We start from the raw sequence: 27,468 nt of genomic DNA, 5'->3' as shown, positions 1-27,468 counted from the left end.
TGCACATTGCCATATTAATAAGTTTTATTCTTCACGTTTTCTAAGGATCCCCCAGATTTTTTGCAATACAGTAGTTTTTTTTTTCCCTCATATAAACTGCATGGATCCAAAAACTCTCTCTATATATATTTTACAGTTTTCATTGTAATATGAGAAGGATCGAATTAACCTGAAGACACTAAGAATGGAAGAGCTTAGTGAGGATATGGAATTTTTTTTAATACATTTACTATTTCGTTTCCTGGCGCCGCCCCCTGAGTGGCTGGCTGCCTGATACAGAGCTCCAAGCTGGGAGCAACCTTTATCTTTCCTTTTTCACTCTTTTTCTCTGTATCTTCAAGAATCCTGTAACCAAGCAAACTAGCACTATGAATTAGCAACTATAAATCGAATGGAAGATCCTGTGGAGTATGTTGTTCCTTTTGTTTCTATTGTTAAGCATGGACAATGACTCAAGACCTGGACGTGTGCACATGTGCCTGTTACCATCCCCCCCAGGAGCTAAGGACAGCATGGACACCATGTGGCATGGAGGAGAAACCTACATGGAAGTGTGGACTTCTTCTTTTCAAGGAGATGATTCTTGGTGTCTATTGCTGATGTGTGAAGATGCTACAGCTGACTGGTATTTCTTTCTAGTACTGTGGACACGTGGGACTCTGCTACAGCCTGGGAACCTACCATCACCCACCTACCCATGTGTTTATGGAAGCTTGGCAAGAGAGCAGCACCATGTCTACCTGGATGGCTTCAGACCTCTCTAGAACACAGTGGTAAGAAGAAAGGAAGAGGAGGGCTTGTGATGAAGGATATTTGGGGCATTTTTTTGTGGTTAATGGACAATAGTGCTGATGCAAGATACCGAACTATCAGCTGTGAGCAGGAGATCTCACCAGCTACCAAAGGAACTGCCACATGTTATCATGATAGCTGCATATGTCCCCCACCTCTGAAAAAAAAAAAAAATATATGTTTTCTGCCTGTTATATCTACATGCTGTGACCCCCCTCCTCGTGTCCTCCAACCACAGTTGGGCTGTATTATTAACATCACTCCGCACAGAGAACTAAATGATCCTGCCGTGTGTCTGTGTTTCTTTTTAGTTGCTCTGATTCCTAGGATTTCTCTATCTGCCATGAGCTGTATGTGTTTCTCTCTTGTTATATATTACTCTACCGTCTATGAAACTGTATCACTGAAATTTCCCCATTGTGGGACTATTAAAGGACTATTAATAGGACTATATAAAAGACTATTAATCTTATATCTTATCTTATCTTATTCTAAGTTTTTCATCAAGTGGTTGCATCTTATTTACGCCTACAATGTCCAAAGAATTTACAGAACACATTCCACAATTTACCCTGCGGAATTGACACACTAAACACAGGTACTGTTTGTACCTGGACCAGCACTTATATGTCTCTTTTTTGGGTATTCCTCTACACTCTACACCGCTTTATTGGACAGTACACCCACCGTGCTACTTACAGATACTGTAGGTAGCATATAGCATCTCAACCATCCTAGGTGTCCATATGTCAACCATTTTCCCAGCCAAACCATGACTCATCTCAACCGAGCTCACAGCATCATAGAGAGCCCAAACATGGTCAGCTGAATTGGGTCTAAGAAGAAAGCCTAAGCTTCAACTTTGTATACCAACTTCATGGGTCAATTTTTCATTAACAGCGTTACAGTATATACACAGTTCTTACCAGTCTATGTAACAATCTAGATTATTTGCTCATGATTCAATGCCCTAAAATATTAATAAGTGAATATTAATGATGCGTCACTTTGGTGATCTTCCAGGAAATGGTCCTCAGAGAAGATCTCACATCCATATAGTAACACATAAAGGGTTCTGGCAGCTGGCCCCCGAACAGGGTCTGGTCCAATGTAACAGCCTCATAGTCATCCAAGATTCCATTTTAATTTCATCTTCAGAGGATTTGACAACTATTTCTATCATTCACTTTGTGAGTATCATTGTAGTCTTCACGGTCTAGCTTCTTCATGAGGGGCTGGTTATGTTTCCAAAGACTCTGGTAGACTTTGTCTTTATCGTCATAACCCCAGGATCTTATATAGCTATAAAGCATCCGCATCTTCTCTGCATTGGTATTTTTGCTCAGGACGGTGTCATATTGTTCATTATTTAATAGTCTTTGATCTAGGAGATCATCTAGAACCAGGTCTACGTCAAAGATCATACGGATGAGAACTGCACGATGTTCATCCACAAAATGGACTTTTTCTTCTGCGAGAGGATTACGGTGTCCTACAATGAGAAACATGATCTATCATCTCACCCTTATTGACCAGACCTTTCCAATGTTTTGAGGCTAAATGGCAAACAGGACCAGGAAGCGGAAAGCCACCAGGACCCAGGTAGCATTGAGATGGGACCATTGGGGATCAATGATGGTTAGGGTTGAGCGATCGGAATCAATAAAGATCGGCTTCTGATCAAATTTCATGATCAGGATCGGATGGAAAATGATCGGAAATCGGATTTTAAAATTGATCCTAAAATCTGAAGATCGGCTCAACCCTAGAGATGGTGAGTATCCATTATTTATTTGCCTAGAAGATGCTGATCTTCTTTTGCACAAAAAAAATTACCTCTAACCACCCACCCACATACCTAAAATATACAATTTTCACCCCATAGACATAAGGTCATGTATCCCACTGGACACTATACAAGATACCCAATCCATCACACACTAAATACTATGTTCTAATTTCTCTTAACCAGTTCAGATTACAAGGTTTCCCCATTAATCTACTATGAATAGGAACATTAATCTCTTCAAAAAGTAACAAGGGATTAAAAACTTGTGTCAAGATCCATCAGGGATCAGAACACTGAATTTACCATTGTCCAGGAGAGGTGAGCAAATCTGCAAATCCTTAAAAGAATTTTTCAAAAATCTGAATACAATATTTTTTGGGGGGTTATTATGCTCTGGGATCTCTTCAAACCCTGTTGTAAAATAAGTGAAGACCAAGGGTAGGTGCGGTAAAATGAAAGAAAGTTGAAGCTAATAGAGTCCAGTAGAGGTGAAGGATGGTGAGTATCAGCCGTTCCCCCGGTTAAAATAATCTGGGGTCTGAACACAATTGCCAAACAAATCTTGGGTAAAAAATATGCAAATCTATTCTCCTGGATGGAATTAGGAGAACAGAGTGCACTCTGTACACCACCCTATAGAGGGCAGCATCCTTAACATCATGAACGACTCAGTTATAAAGTCTTTTAATTATAATGTGGATTTAATTGCTAAATCAGTATTTCTGTCCCAAAAAGAACAGATTCCCAACTATGGACAGCGCTGTTTCGGCCTATTGGGCCATCCTCAGCATAGCGTAGGGATACTGATTTAGCAGGGTGAGAGACTATAGACCAGGGTATGGGGGCACTCGTCCACATTAGGGAGAGTGTTCGCCTACATAGGCAGTACGGAGACTTACAAGTCATTCCTGCTCCGCTAGGGATTATATGCATATTTTTTACCCATAATCCCTAGCGGAGCAGGAATGACTTGTAAGTCTCCGTACTGCCTATGTAGGCGAACACTCTCCCTAATGTGGACGAGTGCCCCCATACCCCAAACAAATCTTGTGAGATTCACCCATCTCTGTTGTCCAGTACTCACCATTTACCGGGTGATGATTGATACTTTGAACACCAAGGTTGGGGAGATCTTTATGTCAATTACTAAAAAAACCTCATACAAGTCCTGTGCAGGTATGACAATGGAATACTAAATCTAATGGACAGTACTTACCTGAGCTATTTGTAAGTCTTGACATTGCAGGTGGTAAATTTAACATTTCATCTGGAAAATTTTTTTTTAATAAATTCAAGAAAAACAGAAAATAAATCAGAAATATACTAATTCAATAATATGATGTGATCACTCCTGCAGCTAAGATTCTTTAAGGTCATATCAATAATTAACTTAACAAATAATAATAATAATAATTATTATTAGAAAAACAATTACAGGAGCAATTCCGTAAAAGGTTTCAACTACTGAGGATTCTCCATTGTTATTTGTTCCTTCCTCCGACTAACAAGGTACCATTTTGTTTTTATACTACAATACACTGTCTACCAATAAGCATTTGGACACCCAGTAATGTTCAGCAGAGGTGGAGTTATGGTCTGGGGGTGTCTCTCCTGGTATAGACCCTTGGTCCCGCTGCATGGTAAACTCAACGCCGACGCCTATTGCACTATTTTAGATAACAGTGTGCTTCCTACATTATGGCGGTTCTATGGGTCGGACCAATGTTACTTCCAGGATGACAACACCAGCTGTCATGTAACGAGGTCTACCATAGCTTGGTACAGTGACAATCAGGTTAACCGACTGGACTGGCCTGCCCAGAGCCCAGACTTGAACCCTATTGAGCAGCTCCAGGACGAGTTGGATTGCCAAACTAAGAGGTGCAGCAGCCGTCCAAAATCAGTGAAAGAACTTACCTGTCTTCTCCAAGCCAAATGGAATAAAATACCACTATACAAGGACTTGTGGAAAGCCCCGGAGGGTTGAGGCTGTAATTGCTGCTCGTGCCGCTCGGACCACAGGTGTCCAAATACTTATTGGTAGGTTTCTATTTCTATGTCTCCATTCTATCAGTGAACCTCCACTGTCCATGTTTCCAAGTTTTAATTCATTGTTTTGCATTACCTGCAGACACAACAGATTTCCAGACTGTCACATCTTCATTTTCCGGGAGTATAGACACATTCACTTCTGTACTTGTCTCCCCCTCTATACTGATTTCTATGAAGGAGTATATCTCCGAGGGGCAGTGACTCTCAAACAGAAGTATCTACGAATAAGACAATAAGAGTCATTTTATGATATTTGGGCTACAAAAAAAATTGGACACATTTATAACAAAAGTCAAAGTCAATTTCAGATTCAGAGTAGAATTCCGCCAAAGTGAACAGACCATAAAATAACTAGAAAGGTGATAACAAAGACACTACAGTATATATGCCAAAAAACAATTTACCTCTGGGTTTACCCGTGCAGTCCGAGGCCCATTAATTCTGTATTTCTTCTTATAGTACACAGATTCTGTCTGAGGCGGTTTAGGAATTCTTTGGAATGAAAACTTCATCTCAGTTCGCTCCACCTCCTGTATGAGCCCAAATGAAAATTTTCAGTTTTACATGTAGTCCAGGTACACACAGCAGCTATTAAAGCTTTTTTTGTTCGTTTTTTGAGCCAAAGCCAAGAATGGCTACAAAGTCCTTATACTTCTACCTACTGATCAATCATCTCCTGGCTTTGGCTTAAAAACATTCTGTACAATCTGCTACAAAAAAAGCTGTGTTTATTCAATGTGGGGATTTAGTGTTAAATATTTATCTAAATGTCATAATATATCTACTAGGGCATCAATAAAAGATCAGTTGTAGTCTGATCTCCAAAATCTCGTCTGATCAGCTTACTGAAAGAGCCAGGCCAGGACTAGTAATAGCAGCTCCATGCACTTTAATTGCATAGTGTATGGAACTTTGACATTCGTGTCAGTGCATCATGACATTGACACATCCCATGTGACTGCACAGGCCTCAGTAGTCTCCAGGGAGCTGCTGACACCACCTATAAGGCCAGAGGAGGTTGAAATATGCCCAGGAGAGAACACTGAATTCTGAGAATTTGGTGAATATACGTCTATTGACACAAAACTCACAAACTTTGCCAATATTTGCAATACTAATTGCAAGTTTTGTCTTTGTCTAACTGGGGTCCATATGAGGAAGGGTGTTTGAGTCTCATCGACAAAGTAGATTTTTTACTTATAGTGGGTAGGGAAAGTATTCAGACCCCTTTAAATTTTTCACTCTGTTTCATTGCAGCCATGGGCTAAAATAAAAAAAAAAATCATTTTATTTCTCATTGTACACTCAGCCCCATCCTGACAGATAAAAACCAGAAATGTAGATATTTTTGCAAATTTATTAAAAAAGAAAAACTGAAATATCACATGGTCATAAGTATTCAGACCCTTTGCTGTGACTGTCATATGTAACTCACATGCTGTCCATTTCCTTCTGATCCTCTTTGAGATGGTTCTTCTCCTTGATTGGAGTCCAGCTGTGTTGAATTAAACTGATTGGACTTGATTAGGAAAGGCACAGACCTGTCTATATAAGACCTCACAGCTCACAGGGCATGTCAGAGCAATGAGAATCAATAGGTCAAAGGAACTGCCCAAGGAGCTCAGGGACAGAATTGTGACAAGGCACTGATCTGGTCAAGGTCACAAAATAATTTCTTCAAGGTTCCTAAGTGCACAGTGGCCTCCATAATCCTTAAATGGAAGAAGTTTTGGACGACCAGAACTCTTCCTAGACCTGGCTGTCCAGCCAAACTGAGCAATCATGGGAGAAGAGCCTTGGTGAGAGAGGTAAAGAAGAACCCAAAGATCACTTTGGCCAAGCTCCAGAGATCCAGTAGGGAGATGGGAGAAAGTTCCACAAAGTCATCTATTACTGCAGCCTCCACCAGTCGGGGCTTTATGGCAGAGTGGACCGAAGGAAGCTTCTCCTTAGTGCAAGACATAGGAAAGCCAAAAAAACACATGAAGGACAACCAGACTATGAGAAATAAGATTCTCTGGTCTGATGAGACGAAGATTGAACTTTTTAGTGTGATGAGAAGTGCCTGGAGAAAACCAGGCACTGCTCAACAACTGCCCAATGCAATTCCAACAGTGAAACATGGTGGTGGTAGCATCATGGTATGAGGGTGTTTTTCAGCTGCAGGGACAGGACGACTGGCAATTGAAGAAAAGATGAATGTGGCCAAGTATAGAGACATCCTGGAAGAAAATCTCTTCCAGAGCGCTCTGGACCTCAGACTGAGCTGAAGGTTCACCTTCCAACAAGACAATGACCCTAAGCACACAGCTAAAATAACAAAGGAGCGGCCTTGGAACTACTCTGTGACCACTGTTGACTGGCCCAGCCAGAGCCCTGACCTCAACCCAATGGAGTATCTCTGGAGAGACCTGAAAATATCCTCCACCAACGTTCACCTTCCAACCTGATGGAACTGGAGAGGATCTGCAAGGAAGAATGGCAGAGGATCTCCAAATACAGATGGGAAAAACGTGTTGTATCATTCCCAAGAAGACTCCTGCCTGTACGAGCTCAAAAGGGGCAAATACTCAATACTGAGCAAAGGATCTGAATACTTATGACCATGGGAGATTTCAAGATGGGGCTGAGTGTCCATTAATGAGAAATAACATGAACTTTAGATTTTAGCCAATGATTGCAATGAAACAAAGAGTGAAAAATTTAAAGGGGTCTGAATACTTTCCATACCCACTGTATGATAAAGCAATAAACGTGAAGGTTAGAAAACAATTTTACACGAAGCAACTAGAGCTTGGCATTACTGAATGTCTTCAACTAGTGGAGTGTATACAACCTAACAAAGGTAAGGGACCTCTATTGAAAGTAGTATACACAACAATATCTATGTGGCCACACTACTATGCAAAATATTACACCCCTGAACGTGAAAGAGTCATAAAATGAAAAATATAGGCAGAATATGTTTTAGCTATTTTTAATATTATATATAGGGGTTTATTAAAATGTGAGATTAATTACAGAAAAGTAGATTGGGAATCACTGAGATTTTAGGGAAAATTGAATCTATAAATTTGATCTAAGAACAACATTGCCCCGCAAAAAAAGAAAAAAGGGAAAATTGGTACCTTTTCCACTAAGTGTATCCTCGGCAGTAGATACAGATGGAGTCTATACTGGTGTCTTAGATCTTTTTTGACAATTGTGTTACAGAATAACAGAACCATTCCATGATAAGGGATGAGCCTCATTATTCCCTCTTGTAGAAGGCTCAAGGGATATAAAATAACCCCGATACAGGAGAAGGTGGGATTCTCCAGCACAGCGTACTTTCCTTCCAGTCTCGATGGTGTTTCCAAAACCAAGTTATCATCCTTGTGGTGGAAACATCTTATCAAAGACTTGTCTCCTTTAAAACCTAAGAATATACAGTAAGTAATAAAACAGAGACAAAAACAATTTAATAAAAACTTGTAAATAAGTCCAAATAAAATACAAGGTATTCTCCATCGATAGGATATGGGATAAATTCATAGTCGACGAGGGTCCCACACCAATCCTCAAAACAGTGATCAGAGTTAGGTTCTCCCCTCCATGTGGAGTGGGAATTCGAGAATGAACCCTTCCACACAATTCATTCTCTATGGGAGTCTCTTAAAATCCCATAGAGAACGAAAGTTGTAGTAGAGTGTATTCTCAATGTGCTACTCCATTAGGATTAGAGACCTGGGGTCACATTTTTTAAAATCGGTGGGGGTCCCCAATTATGACCTTTGTGCACCCAGGGGAAAAACATTACAGACAAGGTGAGACATTTAATTCCTTTTTTTATTTCCATGTGTGAAAGTACGTTCTTGTTTCTGAAAAATTATTATGATTTTGGCTCCTGGGATAAATGTCAATCATTGTTTTTAGGAGCTGAATGGTTTATTGGTTTGATCTGACAGCTTTATTGTCAATGAGTAGGGTTGAGCGATCGGAATATGAAAAGATTGGATCCCGATCAGCGATCGAGCAAATTTCACGATCGTGATTGTCTGGAAAATGATCAGAAATCGGATTTTGAAATCTCAAGATCGGCTCAACCCTAAAAGTGACTTTTCCCATAGAGAAGCATTGACTAGGGTTGAGCGATCGGGATGAGAAAAGATTGGATTCCGATCAGCTATGGAGCAAATTTTATGATCGGGATCGTGATTGTGATCAGCGGGAAAATGATCGGAAATCGGATTTTAAAATCAATCCTGAAATCTCAAGATTGGCTCAACCCTATCAATGAGGTTATATGAGATCATATCACACATGTAATATTTGTATACCTCAGGTAGTGTATGGGATTATTCATTACCTCCAACACAGAGACAATGAGGTAGGTAGACTGTGGAAACCATGTTAGGTTCTAATCTGGATTTTACATTGAAGAGAGGCCCAATAATCTCATATCCACCACGTAGGTTCTGTAGGATCTCAGTGTAGTTACTCCAGGAATCCACCTCATATTCAATGGTCACAGGTTGGGTAACTTGGAATTGTATTCCACTGTCTGAGCAGCGAAACAGTCCTGGAGAGGTCATGGATAGTCTGAAAAACAGAAGAATGATGTCAGTTATGTGTAAATGTGCCCGAAAGAGTCGCAACAAATCTTCTGTAATGTGTCGTGGGAGTCATCCTCACACAGGATTCTTGCCTTATGGATTTTAAACCTAAAGAGAGAATTTATTTCTGCATTTTGTTTTTTTGTTAACCAGAGATATATGCACCCGGGATATATATACCGCATAAGAACAACAGCAGCAAAGCAGATGGGATTCAAACAAATGTCCTCCATCCATTGGAAGAGAGAGGGAGAATCTGCTTCACACATGTCCTATGGGGATAAACCATTGAAATGTTACGTTAATTGAAGGGACTTTCACCTCTGACTTTTCCTTGACTTTGGAAATACATCACGTGCCATCTATTCCTCTCAACCATCTATTGACAATTTTTTATTCCCATTGATATCAGTTGCTGTAGAGCGCACACTATGCGGCACTATCTATACAGATGACACAGAGAGACAATGCAGATAATGCAGAAAGTCTGCCCAATGTGAATACGCTGGAAATAGAAATGACCTACCGGTATGTGGTGCCGAATATAGAAGGGGTAACAACTTGCACCGATTCCTGAGACTGACAGAAGAAAGAAGGTGTTCAAAATCAATAATAATAATAACAAGTATCATTTTGAGTCTCTGTCTCTAATTATAAAAGGGGATGTCCCTAAAGCTTGCCACAAATATGAGATCAGACAATCCCTTTGTTTGACCAACAGCTACAGTATGTCCCCTGAGTTTCCTCTACACATTCATGCCCAACCGAGTGATACATGTTTAGTGAATAGGATGGAGAGAATACTTCAGTATTACAGGGTCAGGCAAGTCTAAAAACTCTTGGTTTTCCATTAGTCTGGTTGATATGGAGGAGTGTTAGTGTTGCAGATTGTGCTATATGCTCACAAACATGTGCAGCTCCGAGGGAAATTGGCACAAATGGTACATGGATGATATCCATCTGCCACCCAAGCTTCTATAGACCCATTCACTTAACTCCCCATGTTGTAAAATGGACAGATATAGGATGTGTCCTGAATTTTGACCAACACTCATTGCCCTACTGGACCCATAAATATACAAGGGCCATAAGAAAAGATTGGGTCAGTTTACCTGCCAGGAAAAACACATTACGTCAGTGGTTTTCAGTGGTATTATTATACATTACATGTACAGGAGATGTTATGACATCCTATTCTAAATTCATGGACAATAATTTGCATTTGACCTCCCTTACCAGCTAAAATCAGTCTTCCGCTCTTCTGGGAAGCTTTTGGAATGTGTCTTTGGGAATTTTTACTTAGTTGTTGAGAAAAGCATTTGTATGGTCACACATTGGCAAGAGGGCTTGGCTCTCAATCTCTCTCTCATCCCTAACATCTAGTGTTCTCTGGTGCTATAGGATGCTTGTGATCTAATATTCTAAGATAAAGTATAGATGAATGCACCCATTATAGAAAGAAGGAGATCGGATAGCACTGGTGATGCTTATATCCAGTGGCCCTGGTGACTGTTGGCTTAGAAATGTCAAATTGTAAAGTCTTCGTGTATTATAAAGAGGGTCAAGAAGCCCCTTGATGTCTGTGATATTAGGTATTACTAGTGTTACCTTCTCACACAGTTTACAGCTCGTGTCATCTTCGATCATCCCAACATCACACATCTGGGACATCTCAGGTTCCTGACTTGTTCCTGTAAATAATAATAACTGTAGTTACACAGTAGAGAGACTATGTTATACTTCAATATACTCCAATATTCTCCAATATACTCCAATATTCTCCAATATACTCCAATATTCTCCAGCATTCTCCAATATTCTCCAATAAACTCCAATATACTTCAATATACTCCAATATACTCCAATATTCTCCAATATATTCCAATACACTCCAGCATTCTCCAATATTCTCCAATATACTCCAATATACTCCAATATACTCCAATATTCTCCAATAAACTCCAATATACTCCAGTATTCTCCAATATACTCCAATATACTCCAATATACCCCAGTATTCTCCAATATTCTCCAATATTCTCCAATATTATCCAATATACTCCAATATTCTCTCAAATCATATTATGTATTCAATACAAAAACAAACTCTAAGAGTGGGTGGTTGGGGTAGACTTCCCACCACCATGAACCACACTCATATAATTCTGAAGTAGACTCCGACTGTGGGAGGTAAATCATTTATAATAGGTTATATGATGGTTACTGAATGCTATGCTGTGTTATACACTCTTTGTGATTTTTGCTTGAGGTGATCCCCTTTTACTGTGTCCAGTTTTTCATGTTGTCATATATGTATTAGGTTGGCCCATTGCCTATGTGGGTTTCTTCTTGTACCAGGTGTGGAAGCTAGAAGATGTTACACCAGGGGCTCCATTGTAAGTGGGGATCAAATGATATATAGAAGGCTGGTGAGATATGATGCAGTCAGCGATGGTGTATATAGGTACATAGGTAGCAGGTTTGGCTTTGATGGCTGCATGACATTGACTGGAGAGAATTGCAGCAAAATTGGCCTGGTCTCTGAATCAGCGTTAAGGTTGTCTAACAATTCTTCCTCCACTGCTGAGATTTTGTGGCTTCATAATTCAATGCCCTTCTGTTTTGGCCTCTAACTAGACTGTGGTCTGTTGTGGGACAGTTTGACTTGGTGGAATCCTTGACCAGAATTAATATAACTGGATTATTGCTTCCTGAATAGAGAGACTTACAATGGTCTTTGCAAGTCATGGACCTTACAGCGGTTACTTTGGAAATTGAGGTCCATGTTGCTCCACCAAGTCCTGTGATTTGTGTTACTCCCATAACCTGCTCATCCTGTTGATACTGAAACCATTGAATTGTATGCCCTCTGTTGCAATTGACAGTAAATTTTGTGGCTTCAGAAGAGGGACAGTAATCTTCACTTTGCTGCCCGTCCTCTACTGAAAGGCTTTTGTCAATAGTAGCCATCAAGCCTTTAATAGACTCTGTAAGTGGACTCTCTGTAAGTAGACTCTTTAATAGACTCTGTAAGTTCTTGGCTCAAGAACATTGGGTGTAAGGCACAGAGCTTGAGCTCTGTGCCTTACACCCAATGTTCTTGAACCAAGAACCACTAAACTCAGATTCCAGTTTTTTGCTGCCTCACCAACACTTTATCCTTCAGTGAGACCCTTTAGTAATTGTCAGGGGCCACAAACACCGAATAGACCCTCTTACAAATTACCATTATAAAGATGAATAAAGTGGGTTACTAAAGGTGCGGTAGACGAAAGAGGAAAAAAGAAGCTAGTCCTAATCTGGTACACCCTGACAAGTTCTACCAGTTGGATCATGAAGAGAATTTTGCTGCATCAAAGTATTTCATCTGATAGCCAGGAAATGGGTAGGAGTACATGTACAGCCAGGCAGGTATCCTCAGGATAAATGATCAATATGTGACCGGGGGAGGGGGAGGTCCCCACAGATCACCTGTTCTAGAGACCGTAGTGTTTGGAAACACACTGCACACTTCACACTTCACACTTCACACTGCACAGGAAACCAGTGCAGTGTGAAGGTGAATGGGAAAAGGACAGCATACTTCCAACAGGCCCGAGGGGTCAGACAAGGCTGTAGCCTGAGCCCAACGCTCTTCAACATCTATATTAATGAACTGGCTACAGCCCTGGAGGCCTCACCAACCCCAGGCCTCACCCTGAACGACCGGGAGGTGAAGTTCCTGCTATACGCCGACGACCTCCTACTCCTGGCCCCCACCGAGAAAGACCTCCAAGAAAGCCTGTCAGTGCTGGAAAAATTCAGCACCACATTGGCCCTACCCATCAACCAGAAGAAGACCAAAGTCATGGTATTTCAGAAGAAGGGCCACAACAAAGCCTCCATCCCACAATTCACACTGAATGGCTCCACACTGGAGAAAACCAACAGCTACACCTACCTGGGGCTGGAGCTCAGCCAATCAGGAAGCTTCAAAGCAGCAATAGAAACCCTGAAAGCAAAAGCCTGCAGAACCTTCTAAGCCATCAGAAGACAACTGTACCACCTCAAACCACCGGTGAGGGTCTGGCTGAAGATATTTGACGCAGTCATCTCCCCGATCCTTCTCTATGGCAGCGAGGTTTGGGGCCCAGCCACCTACCCAGACCAGTCAAAGTGGGATTCCAGCCCAACAGAGAACTTCCACCTGGAGTTCTGCAAATACCTGCTCCATGTCCATCGCAACACCTCCAACATGGCCTGCAGGGCAGAGCTAGGCAGACTCCCCCTATGGCTCACCATACAGAAGAGGGCGCTAGCTTTCCAGGCACACATCCAGGGGAGCAAGCCTGACTCCTACCACCACCAAGCATGGCTAAGCCACCTGAGCAAACCAGACACTCACCAACCAAACAACAGCCAACCACCAAACCAAAAACACCAACAGATGATAACTAAGGCCGAAATAAAGGCGACCACAGAGGCAAACAGAGAGCGGTACATTGAAGAATGGAGAAACAAAATAAATAACTCCAAGAAACTCACCGTGTACCAATCCCTACAAAGGGACTACACCATGGCCACATACCTGGAGAGAATACGCCACCCCAAGCACAGACAGACCCTGAGCCGGTACAGACTGAGCGCCCACAACCTAGAGATAGAGACGGGGCGATACAGGCAGACGTACAAGCCACGGGAGAACAGACTGTGCCAGCACTGTGACCAGGGGGCCCTAGAAGACGAGACCCACTTCCTGCTACACTGCACCAAATACTCAGCTGTGAGTGCCGTCTACTATCAAAGACTCTCTGCCCACATCCCAGACTTCATATCTGCAGACGAGAAGAGGAAACTCTACATCCTACTGGGAGAAGAAGAGGCCACTGTGGAGATCGCTGCCCAATACGTGTCCAGCTGTCACCAAACAAGAGGAATATGAGACTCCACGGACTGTTATATTTATCCCAATACACCCACCCCACCCCCACCTCCCCATATAGCGGTCACCAACGAAGAGGAAGATGAGACTCCACGGACTGTTATATTTATCCCAATACACCCGCCCCCAGTCACACACCCCCATATAGCGGTCACCAACGAAGAGGAAGATGAGACTCCATGGACTGTTATACCCCCCCCCCATACCCACCACTCACCCACCACTCACCCAACTCCCCACACACACACACACTTTACTAGCTTTGGCAATGCCAAATATCTATTCGGACGTGCCAATAAAGCTTTTTTGATTTGATTTGATTTGTTTGGGTGAGTGTTGCAGCCTCTTCACTGAGTACCAAACACATAGAAGCTATGCTTAATATTGCTGCTCAGCCCCATTCACCTGACTAGGACTGAATCACAGCTGTGCTAGGGGATCATGACATGACTGGGGAGGTTTGGGGTCTCTTCAAACAGTTGCTTGGTTCGGGACCCCCATCGATCTGCTATTCATGACTTATCCTAAGGATAGGCCATCAATATTTTTAGTCCTGGAAATCCTTTATAAGGATGGACACATCTGTAGACATGGAGGAAAAGAAACATATTAATACTTACGGTGTTGTTCTGTTTTTGATGAAACGTCCTCAATTTCCAGGTTTTCTATGGATCCTTCCATCAGTTTCTGCTCTTCTCTGTATATATAATATTGTTCAGCTGTAGATACAAGAAATACTTCTGTCACTGCAGTTTTTCAAGGATTTTTTCCTACTTGCTTTGCTGCACTATTGATTATATAAGTCAGTTTATTACTTATTAGTCACGGAGGCTTTGTCAGCTCCAAAATGCATATGTACCAGTATGATAGCATGGATAGACAGAATGACTCCAGTCTCCGATCTCCATCTTCTCCAATCCTAACACTAAACTTCCGCACACTGTATTATCTGTGTTACCTATCTTTCTCAATCTGACTGAGATGTTCCTATCTGTTGAATCTCTCCCCACAAAATAGACCTTATCTTCCTGTCTGAGATTTTTATATGATACCTATGAGGTTATTGTGACTTATAAGTCATCAGAGACCGTGGAACCAGTGTCACATTATTGGTTGTCCCTTTTCATGAGGACTGCAAGGAATTATGGAGTTGCCCTTTCTGATCCCTATGATCATGTGATCCTTGCTTTCTCTGTTTTCTCCATGTTTGTGCAAATCGAACCGCAAAGCTTCTGACTCGTTTAACTCCAAAGTTTTTCCAAAGTTAAGTTTGGCTCAGTGCTGTCACTAGAAGTTAGTCGTATATTAAGACCTTAACATTGCCATCAGCTTCTTCCGGATATCTACAATAAATCAGATATGGATTGTCAGATAATGATCCAGACTCACCTCGGGACAATAGTGGGTGTTTTATAGTCCTCCTCTTTGACTCCTGTGTCACTTTCATGTCTGTGATGATTTTTTCATTGTATCTTCTGAGAATTGTATAAGCCGCACACTTGCCCAGATCCTCCCAGTAACGGATAATATCACACAGCTCTCTCATCTTCTCCGGGGATGTTCTCTTGGCCATCACCTCTTTGTACTGTTCCCGAGTCAGTAGATCCTGGTCCCGGAGGTCACGTAGAACTGGATCTACATCTGTTATACATCTAATAAGATCTGATTGGTGTTCGTCTATAAAATTTACCCTGCCTATAGAGAGAGAAAGGAAATGTAGGTCAACATTATATCTTCATTACGTATCTGAAGAATGGGGAGTGTGAATGTTTGATATTTTTGCTCACCTCTCTTAAGCCTCCACTTATTATACTCTGAGGTCTGAGGAGACCCCGGAGAATAATAATAGTATTTCTGATTCGTTCTGAACAAACTCAGGCTGAAAGGTCCCAGAGTGTCGAACCTCACAAATATTCATTGAAACAAATCTTGTGAGGTTCGCCCAGATATAGTTAAATGCTGACCCTAATACAAGACTCCAGTGACCTTGACTTTTATTAATGATATCCCTAAAGGAAACCTTAGGGTAAGTTCACATGGGGTTTTTTGGTCCGGAACCTGAGGCGCTTTCGGTTCAAAATATGGGTAGCCATGACTGGATGCTGGTGCACTACACCGGCATCCAGTCGCGCACTCTGCTCCGGATTAGGCCCAATGAAGGGACCTAGTCGGGAGGAGGGAGTGTCTTTCCAATCCGCCAGAAGAATGAGCATGTCCGTTCTTTTTTCCGGGAGCCGGAACAAACGGTTCCTGGAAGAAAGAGCTGACCGGATCCCATTGACTTCAATGGGAGCTGACTTTTTGGTCAGGATTTGAGGCAGATGCGGCCTCAAAATTGTGCCCAAAAAACTGTATGTAAACTCAGCCTAACATGTGCAAATCTTCTTGATGGTTTAACCCATTATATAACTGAGTAAAGAGAATCCAACATTCAATTAAGAATGTCCAAACTTTTGACAGGCAGTCCAATAATGAACGGAATCCAGGTTAATAACTGAAGTCCTATCTTGTAGTCCACTCTCTGGCTCAATACTGACTTTTACAAATTTGATTAAAAAAAAAAAAAAAGAGTCCAATAAAGTATCCCTTGAATGGAATCCTGAAGTGGCAATTTATATAAAGTAGTACTTGAAAGTTTGTGAACCTCTCAGAATTTTCAATATTTCAGCAAAAATTTGGCATAAACTACTTCAGAGGTTCTCACAAGTCTTAAAAGCAGATAGAGGTCTAAATCAAAGAAATAGTTTCTATAGGGTAATAAATAGAGATGAGCGAACACTAAAATGTTCGAGGTTCGAAATCCGATTCGAACAGCCGCACACTGTTCGACTGTTCGAACGGATTTCGAACCCCATTATAGTCTATGGGGGGAAATGCTCGTTTCAGGGGTACGTTTCAGGGGTAGGCAAAATTCGATCAAATTATACTTACCAAGTCCACGAGTGACGGTCGGGCTGGATCCTCCGAGAAGTCTTCTCCCCGCACAACGTCCCCGTGTCTTCTTCCGGCTGGAATTCACTCTGCCTAGGCATCGGGCCTAGGAAGAGCCGACTGCGCATGCGCGGTCATGCACGGACATGCGCAGTCGGCTCTGCCTAGGCCCGATGCCTAGGCAGAGTGAATTCCGGCCGGAAGAGGATGCGGGGACGCTGCATAAAGAAGACTTCTAAAGGTAAGAGAAGAACCAGCATTGATTGGCAGAATGTATAGCATTCTGCCAATCAACGCTGGTTCTGCATCAAACCTTAAACTTCGAACAGCTAGTAGTGTTCGATCGAGTATGAGTATTTTGAATACCGTAGTATTCGATCGAACACCTTCTCGATTGAAAACTACTCGCTCATCTCTAGTAATAAAAGCCATATTATTATTTCTCTGGAGTGCCACCAATTATATATATATATATATATATATATATATATATATATATATTAAATAGTATTAATACTATTATTAATATTGTAAGTGTATCAATATTAAATATCAGACAGTCACCCAGACTTACCCCTGAAATGTTGTAACTGAGCATTTTTCCTCACCCAGTCCTCCACCTCCAAGTACTTGATGATTTCTTCATTGTGTTTTCGGAGAACTCTATACGCCATACTCTTCTCCGTATCCCTCCAGTCTCTGATAATATCGCACAACTCTCTCATCTTCTCCAGGGATGTTTTCTTTCTCATGACGTGATCGTACTGCTCCTGAGTCAGTAGATGTCGGAGATCACACAGAACCGGGTCTACATCCTTTATCCTTTGAATAAGAGCTGATCGGTGACAATCTATAAAGATGACCTTGTCTGTAATGTATAAGAAGAATTATGGTGACAGAAGTACAACCTTAATACTATTGAAGACGTCTTATTATGTCTGAAGATGTTTCTGTCTCTTCAGACTGGTTCACTAGTGGATCCTGTTTCTTTCTGTTTATAATGCAATGTATTTTATAAGGTATCACATTAAGATAATATAAGAAACTTTTTTTTATCTTTGTACCATATTAGCCAGTGGATATGAAATGTAAAGATTGAGAGTCTTCAGTAGTTTGATACCTTTTTAATGGCTAACAAAAATATGATGACATATTGCAAGCTTTCGGAACTACTAGGTTCCTTCATCAGGCTGGTGTAACACAATATCTGAAGGCAAGCACATTTATACAGGAATACAGTGTTTGACGCATAATTGATGTAATTGAATTGATGCACAATTGAATTGTACCGCTTTACATCAATTGTGCGTCAAACACCGTATTCCTGTATAAATGTGCTTGCCTTCAAATATTGTGTTATACCAACTTGATGAACGAACCTAGTAGTTCCGAAAGCTCGCAATACGTCATCATATTTTTCTTAGCCATTAAAAAGGTATAGACTACAGAGGACTCTCAATCTTTACATTAAGATAATATGATATGCTATGGAGAGATTTACCCCTGAAGCTCCTTGAGTCAGACGTTTTCTTCATCCACTCCTCCATGTCCAAGTCTTCCACAGTTTCTTCATTGTGTTTTCTGAGAACTCTATAAGCTGTATACTTCTCAGTATCCCCCCAGTCTCTGATAATATCACACAGCTCTCTCATCTTCTCCCGGGATGTCTCCTTCTCTGTCACATCATTGTACTGTTCCTGAGTCAATAGATCCTGATCCCGGAGATCACCCAGAACCGGATCGATATTGGTTAACCACTTAATAAGATCTGCTCGGTGATCGTCTATAAAGTTTATCTTTTCTGGAGTGAGAGGGGAGAATTATGGGAGAAAGATCCATTACTACATGTATTTTAAATAATGAACAGGTGAGCATGGTCTATAATAATGTATGTGATGTAACTGGATCAGTAAATGTGTATACAGTATAGGAAAATACGATACAAGAGTTGATGCGCATTTGGTAAACGAGTAAATAACAATGTTCCATAGTTTATTGGAAAAACACATCGAAAGATGAATTAAAGACAATGAAAACTTATATAAATGATGGTGGACACATAAGTATCTATTGGAAATCTGATATGAAACACCAGTAGGGTTGAGCGATTGGGTTTGGAAAAGATCGGATGCCGATTGGCGATTGAGCAAATTTCACGATTGTGATCGGGATTGGTTGGAAAATGATCGGAAATCGGATTTTGAAATCTCAAGATCGGCTCAACCCTAAAAGTGACTTTTCCCATAGAGAAGCATTGACTAGAATTGAGCAATTGGGATCGGGAAAGATCGGATCCTGATCGGCGATCAAGCAAATTTCACGATCGTGATCGGGATTGGCTGGAAAATTATCGGAAATCAGATTTTAAAATCAATCCTGAAATCTCAAGATCGGCTCAACCCTAAACACCAGATCGAGACTTACCCCTGATGAGTTGTGGTTGAGAATTTCCCCATTTCCACTCCTCCATTTCCAAATCTTTGATGACTTCTTGATTGTGCTTTCTGAGACTGTTATAAGCTGTAACTTTCCCCGTATCCTCCCAGTATCTGATAATATCACACAGCTCTCTCATCTTCTCCCGGGTTGTTGGCTTTTCCATCATGTCGTTGTACTGGTCCTGAGTCAGTAGATCCTGATCTCGGAGATCTCGCAGAACTGGATCTATATCCATGATCCATATAATAAGGTCTGATCGGTGATCTTCTATGAAGTTTACCCTGTCTGTATCGTGAAGGGCAGGTTAGGAGGGAAAGACACCAAATTATTACGTGTGTGGGGCTTTCACTTCAACAGGGGATTAATGCAATGGGGCATTAATACACCAGCCTTAATGCCCCCTGCACCAGTAGAGGGATACCTTACCTCCTCCTGAATTAAATGCATCCTCTTATATGCACTTGCACCTTTTTGGCAAACACCATGACTCAGTGGTTAGCACTAAAGCTTTAGGGTAAGTTCACAGGGGGTTTTTTGGTCAGGAGTATGAGGCAGTATCCGCCTCAAACTCCTGACCAAAAAAACGGTTCTCATTGAAATCAATGGCAGCCGGTCAGTTTTTTTTTCCAGGAGCCATTTCTTCCGGCTCCAGAAAATGAAGTGAGATGCTCATTCTTCAGGCCAATTCGCTTCGCGATTCGCCCTGAAGACACTCCCTACTAGGCCCATTCATTGGGCCTAATCCGGAGCAAAGTGCACAACTGGATGCCGGTGCAGTGCACCGGCATTCAGTCACGGCTACCCATTTTTTGATCTGGAACCTGAGGTTCAGGTTCCAGACCAAAAAACCCTGTGTTAACTCGGCCTTCCAGCGCTGGAGTCCTGGGTTCGAATCTCCACATGTTTGTGTGGGTTTCCTCGCATACTCCAAAGACATACTGATAGGGAATTTTGAATTGATATAGAAAAATGTAGCCCCGCACTGGGTACACACCCGAATTATACGCACAACGATTATCTATATTGTACACACTTATTCACAGTTAGACATCAAAATCCATATTTTGTTGTGTCTCAAGTCCAGTTGGTCCAGAATTTTCAAGGTTTACACCAGTATCTTAGTGTCCATTCATCTGACCGGTGGGAGGACCATATAAATAGACAAAAGGACCATTTAAATAGGGAAAACTAATGGAGTCCAAGAGACCTGATTTATTAGAATGGGATCTGTTGTGTGTCCACTATTTATGCCTGAAATAGTCAGACAAAATAGACATTTTAGGACTTTTTTGGCCGACAAGTTTTAGATGTATTCGCCTCAACATCCTGACCAAAAAGAGGGCTCCCATTGAAATCAATGGAAGCCAGTCAGTTCATTCGCTTTGTTCCGGCTCCCGGAAAAAGAAGCGAGATGCTCATTGTTCGCGAGGCGAATCGACCTGAAGACACTCCCTCCTCCCTACTAGGCCCATTCATTGGACCTAATCCGGAGCGAAGTGCGCAACTGGATGCCGGTGCAGTGCATTGCCATTCAGTCGCGGCTGCCTGTTTTTTTTTCCGAACCTGAGGTGGCCTCCGCCTCAGGTTCCAGACCAAAAAACCCTGTGTGAACTTACCCTGACAATGTATAGAATGTCATCAGCTTCAGGGAATCAAATAAGGAATCGGTGTAAGACTCACCTGTGGAGTTTTGTGAGTGAGTAATTTTTTGTATCCATTCCTTGTTTTGTAAGTCTTTAATAAGGTCTTCATTGTATTTTCTGAGAACATTATAAGCCATAGATTTCCCCGTATCCTCCCAGCATCTGATAATATCACACAGCCTCCTCATCTGTTCCTCAGTCGTTGTCTTTGCCGTCACATCTTTGTACTGGTCCTGAGTCAGCAGGTCTTGGCCTCGGAGATCTCGTAGAACTTGATCTACGTTTACGACCTTTTTAACAAGATCTGATCGGTGACGGTCTATAAAGATCACCTTCTCTGCAATGTGAGAATAGAATTATGGGAGAAAGATACAGAGTTATTACATGTCTGGGTATATTGATGTCTGTTTTGCTTACTAGTAGAGATGAGCGAGTAGTTAAATATTCGATATTCGATATTTGTTTTGAGTAGCTCCTTAATATTCAACTACTCGAATCGAATATCGAACCCTATTATAGTCTATGGGGGAAAAATGCTCGTTTCAGGGGTAGGTAACATTCGATCAAACTGAATTTACCAAGTCCACGAGTGAGAGTCGGGCTGGATCCTCCAAGAAGGCTTCTCCGCGCAGCGTCCCTGCGGCGTCTTCCAGCAATGAATTCACTATGCTAGGCATCGGGCCTGGGCAGAGCCAACTGCGCATGTCCGCACTACAAGAAAATGGCCTCTTACAGTCAAAGCGGCCATTTTCTTGTAGCGCAGGCATGCGCAGTCGGCTCTGCCCATACCCGATGCCTGGCAGAGTGATTTCAGAGCCGGAAGACGCCACGGGGATGCAGCAAGGAGAAGACTTCTAAAGGTAGGAGAAGAACCAGTGTTGATTGGCCAACTGTATAGATTTCGGCCAATCAACGCTGGTTCTGCATCAAATTTTTCCATTTGAATAGCGAGTGGTAGTCGATCAAGTACGAGTATTTTGAATACCGTAGTATTCGATCGAATACCTACTCGATCGAATACTACTCGCTCATCTCTACTTACTAGACATTTGCTTCTGTTTTTCATCTCGTGATGCAATATATTTATTTTTACAAGATCCTCAAATATCAGATGTTACTGACTCAGATTTTTGAAGCAGATTTAAGTTTTTGGTACTTTTCCTCATGAAATAAGGGAAAACTCTGGAACCCTTATAACGGTGTCAAGTAATGTTGCAGGGCGAAGCTTGGAAGGATGGACTATGTGGCAGGAAAATCTCTTTAATTGCAGTAAAGTGTCATCCATAACACTCACATACATTCTTTGACACTCTTTGACTGTCACTTTCTTACCTGTAAACATTGATGTTCCAAGTCCTTGTCTTGTATTATCCACTGTGAACATAAAACCAAGAAAGTCACAGGTTATTATGACCAAACTTCCACTTATGTATCAGATAGCATATACATCCTATTTATTAGGTGGACATGATATTTGAAGCCATTGATCAGGCCAATTTGGTCCCCTAGTTGTGTCCTTCTAGTTGTGTCCTTCTAGTTGTGTCCTTCTAGTTGTGTAAATCTGCTGGGACTTCAGTACAAGTCTATTAGATGAGTGAACCAATTCGGCTTGAGCTCCATCCAATCAGTATAAAACTTTCAGGCTCAACACAAACCCAAATCCTTTGGGGTTCATCACCCTTGAAACATAGTGACAACCATCTTGGGATAGGTTAAGTGTAGAAATAAGATGGATGAGTAATGACACATTTGTAGGTCCCTGGACTGGTTACTTGTTTAAGGGGGTCAATAAATAACATCTGGGCCAGGGTATCTGAGGAGGACTAAAACCCATCTGTCACATGAGAGGAAACCAGTATTATAAACGGCACATGGTAGCTTGGTGCTTTGGGACCCATGAGCCTTACGTTGCACCTCTGTATATGGTCCTTGGCATTGCTACTGTAGTACAGTTTCTTTAGGTCACCTCGAGACCTGCTGTGTATGGGGTGTCCCAAGAGATGAAGTGTCTCTTGCCACTTACATATAGTTGTGGCTTTTCTGTGTTCTGGAATTATATATAACATATTAAAGTTATCAATGGCTTATTACAGATTAGTGGAGATCACGTCTTACCTTTCCACAGGTCACGCTGTAGTTCCTCCTGGACTTTCTTCTCACCTATGTCCTCTAGAACAGCCAGGGTCACCTCAGCCCCGTAGGCATAGCTGTAGTATTCATGGATCAGACCAGCAACGTGATCAGGATCTTTCCCCATCAGCTCATCCTTTGGGATATTCTTATATCCTTCTCTTACTTTCCAGATACTGAGTTTTAATATAAATCTCTGATAAGTTAAATGGTCCAACTTCTTCAGAGCCGTCAGCAGGACCTCCTGTAACGTCAGCCCCATCCTTATATCATAGGGAGACGGTCACTTTCTGATGTTTCTTCTCTTTCGAGATCACTTTAGACTTTTCTAAGAAAATAAACCTTGTATTATCAATGGTGGTTCAGACATTCTGTAGGAAGATTAAGCCATCTTTATAATTTCAATCTGATAACTATTAGAGATGAGCGAACACTAAAATGTTCGAGGTTCGAAATCCGATTCAAACAGCCGCACACTGTTCGACTGTTCAAACGGGTTTCGAACCCCATTATAGTCTATGGGGGGAAATGCTCGTTTCAGGGGTACGCAACATTCGATCAAATTCTACTTACCAAGTCAATGAGTGAGGGTCGGGCTGGATCCTTCTCCCTGCACAGCATCCCCGCGTCCTCTTCCGGCCTTGAATTCATTCTGCTAGGCATCGGGCCTAGGCAGAGCCGACTGCGCATGCCCGCGCCCGTGCGGACATGTGCAGTTGGCTCTGCCCAGGCCCGATGCCTAAGCAGAGTGAGTGCAGAGCCGGAAGAGGACGCGGGGATGCTGCACGGAGAAGACTTCTAAAGGTAAGGGAGGAACCAGTGTTGATTGGCCGACTGTATAGCATTCTTTCTTATTTCTTATTTCTTATGGTAGAGTTGGAAGGGACCTCAAGGGCCATCGGGTCCAACCCCCTGCGAGTGCAGGTTTTCCTAAATCATCCCAGCTATATGTTTCTCCAGATTCCGCTTGAAGATTTCCATTGATGGAGCGCCCACCACCTCCCGTGGCAGCCTATTCCACTCTCTCACTACCCTCACTGTCAGAAAGTTTTTCCTAATGTCTAATCTGTATCTCTTTCCCTTTAGTTTCATCCCATTGCTTCTTGTACTTCCTTGTGCTAATGAGAATAGGGGAGATCCCTCTGCACTGTGACTACCTTTCAGATATTTGTAGACTGCTATTAAATCTCCCCTCAGCCTTCTCTTCTGTAAACTAAACAATCCCAGTTCTTTTAGCCGCTCCTCATAGGACATGGTTTGCAGACCTTCCACCATTTTGGTTGCTCTTCTCTGGACTTGCTCCAATATATCGATGTCTTTCTTGAATTGAGGCGCCCAGAACTGTACACAGTATTCCAGGTGTGGTCTGACCAGGGAAGAGTACAGCGGAATAATGACCTCTCTTCATCTAGATTCAATGCTTGTCTTAATACATCCCAGAATTTTATTAGCCTTTTTTGCAGCAGCACCGCACTGTTGGCTCATGTTGAATTTGTGATCTACTATTATGCCCAAGTCCTTTTCCCCTACGCTATCACTTAGTTCTATTCCTCCCATACTATATATGTTTTTTACATTTCTGTTACCCAGATGTAGAACTTTGCATTTGTCCCTGTTAAATACCATTTTGTTGGCCTCAGCCCATTGTTCCTTTGTGTCTAAGTCCTTTTGAATACACTCTCTCTCCTCTCTAGTGTTGGCTATTCCTCCTATCTTCGTATCATCTGCAAATTTTATGAGTTCTCCAATAATTCCATCGTCCAGATCATTTATAAAGATGTTAAAAAGTACTGGGCCCAGAACAGAGCCCTGCGGCACCCCGCTTTTGACTTTCTTCCAGTTGGATGTGTAGCCATTTAGTATTACTCGTTGTGCCCGATCATTAAGCCAGTTGTGAATCCACCTAACTGATTTTTTGTCAAAGCCATACTTAATCATTTTTTCAATAAGAAGGTTATGTGATACTTTATCAAATGCCTTACTGAAGTCAAGATATACTATGTCCACGGCATTCCCTTGGTCCAACCATTCAGTGATTTTGTTGTAGAAGGAAATCAGGTTAGTCTGACAAGATTTATTGGTCATAAAGCCGTGCTGGCTCTGGTTAATTAATGCCTTCCCATCCAGGTACCGAAGTAAACGATTCTGCCAATCAATGCTGGTTCTGCATCAAACTTTTCCATTTGAATAGTGAGTGGTACTCGATCGACTACAAGTATTTCGAATACCGTAGTATTCGATCGAACACCTACTCGATCGAGTACTACTCGCTCATCTCTAATAACTATACTATGTATCTATTTTCTATGGATATATGTATCGTATTTAGTATATCATATATGTATAAGTATTGTTGTTCCAGTGCTTGATCGTCCTTTTCTCATCATTTTGGATTTTTTATACATTGAATAAAATAGGATGTCCATATGAGCGGCTTCTAATGCTTCTAATTCTTACTTTTTATCTGTATGCATACCAGAGACTTACTTAGCTAGTGCACTAAGTACAGGATATACCACTATATATCAGATTTGTCACTTGTCTCTTATGCAGAATTTCCTATGGTATAAACATAATTCAGGTTTGATATAATCTATGACCCTTGACCATTGACCACAGTTCCTGCAGTTTTATTACCTGTAAGATGTATAATAAATGTTGCGTCCTCTCTTAGGTCCGGCTTGTCCTCCTCCTAAAAGATTCCATTACACCACATTATTTCTTCTGACTCCGGTGAACAAAGTGATCATAAAAGCCCCATAGACTATAGCCCCATAGACCCCATAGACCCAGCCCTATAGACCCCATAGACTATAGAGAGGAGATGACTGAGAGAAAACTCCACTGGATCTAATGGGAGATTATCTCACATTGAACTATGTAACTTGCGCTGAAAATCTCGTTTCTTCCGTTCTGACGTTACTTCCTCATTTACTGAAGTGTAGTTGTGGGTGGCTTACGTCTTGATCTTAAAGGAGAAGGTTTCAATTCCTCTCAAACATGTTAATGCATTCTTGTTTTACTGTTTCTATTTTTATATATTATAATACATTACTGAATATCTGGACGCTGCTATACCCAATATACTACTTATTTCTCTTACTTGCATAGCACCAACATATTCTACAGAGCTTTGCAGACATTGTTAGTAATTTTTGCCAACAGGGCTCACAATCTATCAGTAGGTCTTTGGAATGTGGGAGGAAACCGGAGTACCCAGAGGAGATCCACAGGAACATGGGTAGAACATACAAACTCCTTGCACGTGTTGACCTTGGTCAAAATTGACCCTAGGACTACAGCAAGGCAATAGTGAGTGTTAACCAGTGAGCTGCAGCAGTGGCAAGACTACAACCATAGCAGATAGGTCCATAACATTAGGGGGGCATCACCACACATTTTATTTCATTACTCAGTAACCTAGTTAGTTTCTAATAAGACATTACCTGCTGGTTGCTGGTTTTTCCAGGTTTTACGCATATCACCCTATTGCTCACTCCCACAGACTGAAGCCAAAGTGGAGGGGACCCTGGACAGGATGCATGGATGGGTAAGTGAATATTGGTGGTGCATCTATTTTGGTCAGGGCGGAACTTAGACAGATGGTATCTCAAATGGTTTTCTGACACTTTTTTTGTAAAGAAATGTTCAGGTCTATCTGTGCCCAAGACTGCTGCCGGGACCTAGCAAACCTAGGCCCATTGGGCTTACAGGGACCCACTGTACAGTTAAGAACCGAAAACATAAGTTTTATTAAAACAACCTTAAAGTCAGTGTCTTTCTTTCCCAAACTTGCAGTCATCCCTCCAGTGACCCCTATTTGCCCTCTCTGGCTCCTCTGTGAGTGATACATTCTCCATGTGATATATTACTTCTGTAACTGATTTGCACAGACACTGCATGGTATGTGAGTGGCCGCAGAGAAATAATAGATAAGCAGTGAAAATTTCCATGTTAATTTCATAAAGTTTTTAAGTCAGTCTACAGGACATTATTCTGTTTTGGGTGGAGCCTTAAATTGTGTGTATTGTGACAATGGGTTTGTTATAAAGAGTATTTAGACTACAATAAATGTGTTATATATGGCAATTGTATTGATGTAAACATCCAACCAATACTTACATTATGAGTAAGACCCAGTTCACATCTGCATTCAGGCCATTCCGTTCCCCTATC

At 41.7% G+C, this 27,468-nt stretch overlaps 1 protein-coding gene across 3 annotated transcripts; it reads right to left on the bottom strand.

Annotated features, from left to right (window-relative positions):
- Positions 1 to 56: 56 nt before the first annotated feature.
- Positions 57 to 27,468, bottom strand: LOC142202322 (uncharacterized). 3 transcript variants are annotated; one of them, XM_075272386.1, is made up of 17 exons: positions 27,415 to 27,468; positions 23,278 to 23,620; positions 22,495 to 22,536; positions 21,200 to 21,499; positions 19,505 to 19,804; positions 18,582 to 18,881; positions 17,655 to 17,948; positions 15,539 to 15,844; positions 14,770 to 14,868; positions 10,837 to 10,919; positions 9,755 to 9,807; positions 8,982 to 9,214; positions 7,762 to 8,051; positions 5,038 to 5,163; positions 4,707 to 4,851; positions 3,798 to 3,848; positions 57 to 2,284 (listed from the first exon to the last, which is right to left on the bottom strand). In XM_075272386.1, the coding sequence occupies exons 2-17, from the start codon at positions 23,552 to 23,554 to the stop codon at positions 1,947 to 1,949; spliced, it is 3,237 nt and encodes a 1,078-aa protein (XP_075128487.1). In that variant the 5' UTR covers positions 23,555 to 23,620; positions 27,415 to 27,468; the 3' UTR covers positions 57 to 1,946. The 3 variants fall into 3 exon arrangements, with proteins under 3 accessions (XP_075128487.1, XP_075128486.1, XP_075128489.1); XM_075272385.1 differs by lacking the exon at positions 27,415 to 27,468 and adding an exon at positions 25,930 to 26,032; XM_075272388.1 differs by lacking the exons at positions 3,798 to 3,848; positions 27,415 to 27,468 and adding an exon at positions 25,930 to 26,032.

This window comes from Leptodactylus fuscus, chromosome 5, assembly GCF_031893055.1.
Source record: "Leptodactylus fuscus isolate aLepFus1 chromosome 5, aLepFus1.hap2, whole genome shotgun sequence".
NCBI classification, from domain to species: domain Eukaryota; kingdom Metazoa; phylum Chordata; class Amphibia; order Anura; family Leptodactylidae; genus Leptodactylus; species Leptodactylus fuscus.
This window is presented reverse-complemented; position numbering and strand designations above follow the sequence as displayed.

Bases quoted from the DNA above. Each gene is read 5' to 3' on its own strand.
- LOC142202322 (XM_075272386.1), bottom strand. From the start codon at position 23,554: ATGGGGCTGACGTTACAGGAGGTCCTGCTGACGGCTCTGAAGAAGTTG. The intron at 22,537-23,277 runs GTAAGACGTGAT...TTATGTTCACAG, and splicing joins ACAGCGTGACCTGTGGAAAG to TGGATAATACAAGACAAGGA. The intron at 17,949-18,581 runs GTAAATCTCTCC...TATACATTACAG, and splicing joins TGACTCAAGGAGCTTCAGGG to ACAAGGTCATCTTTATAGAT.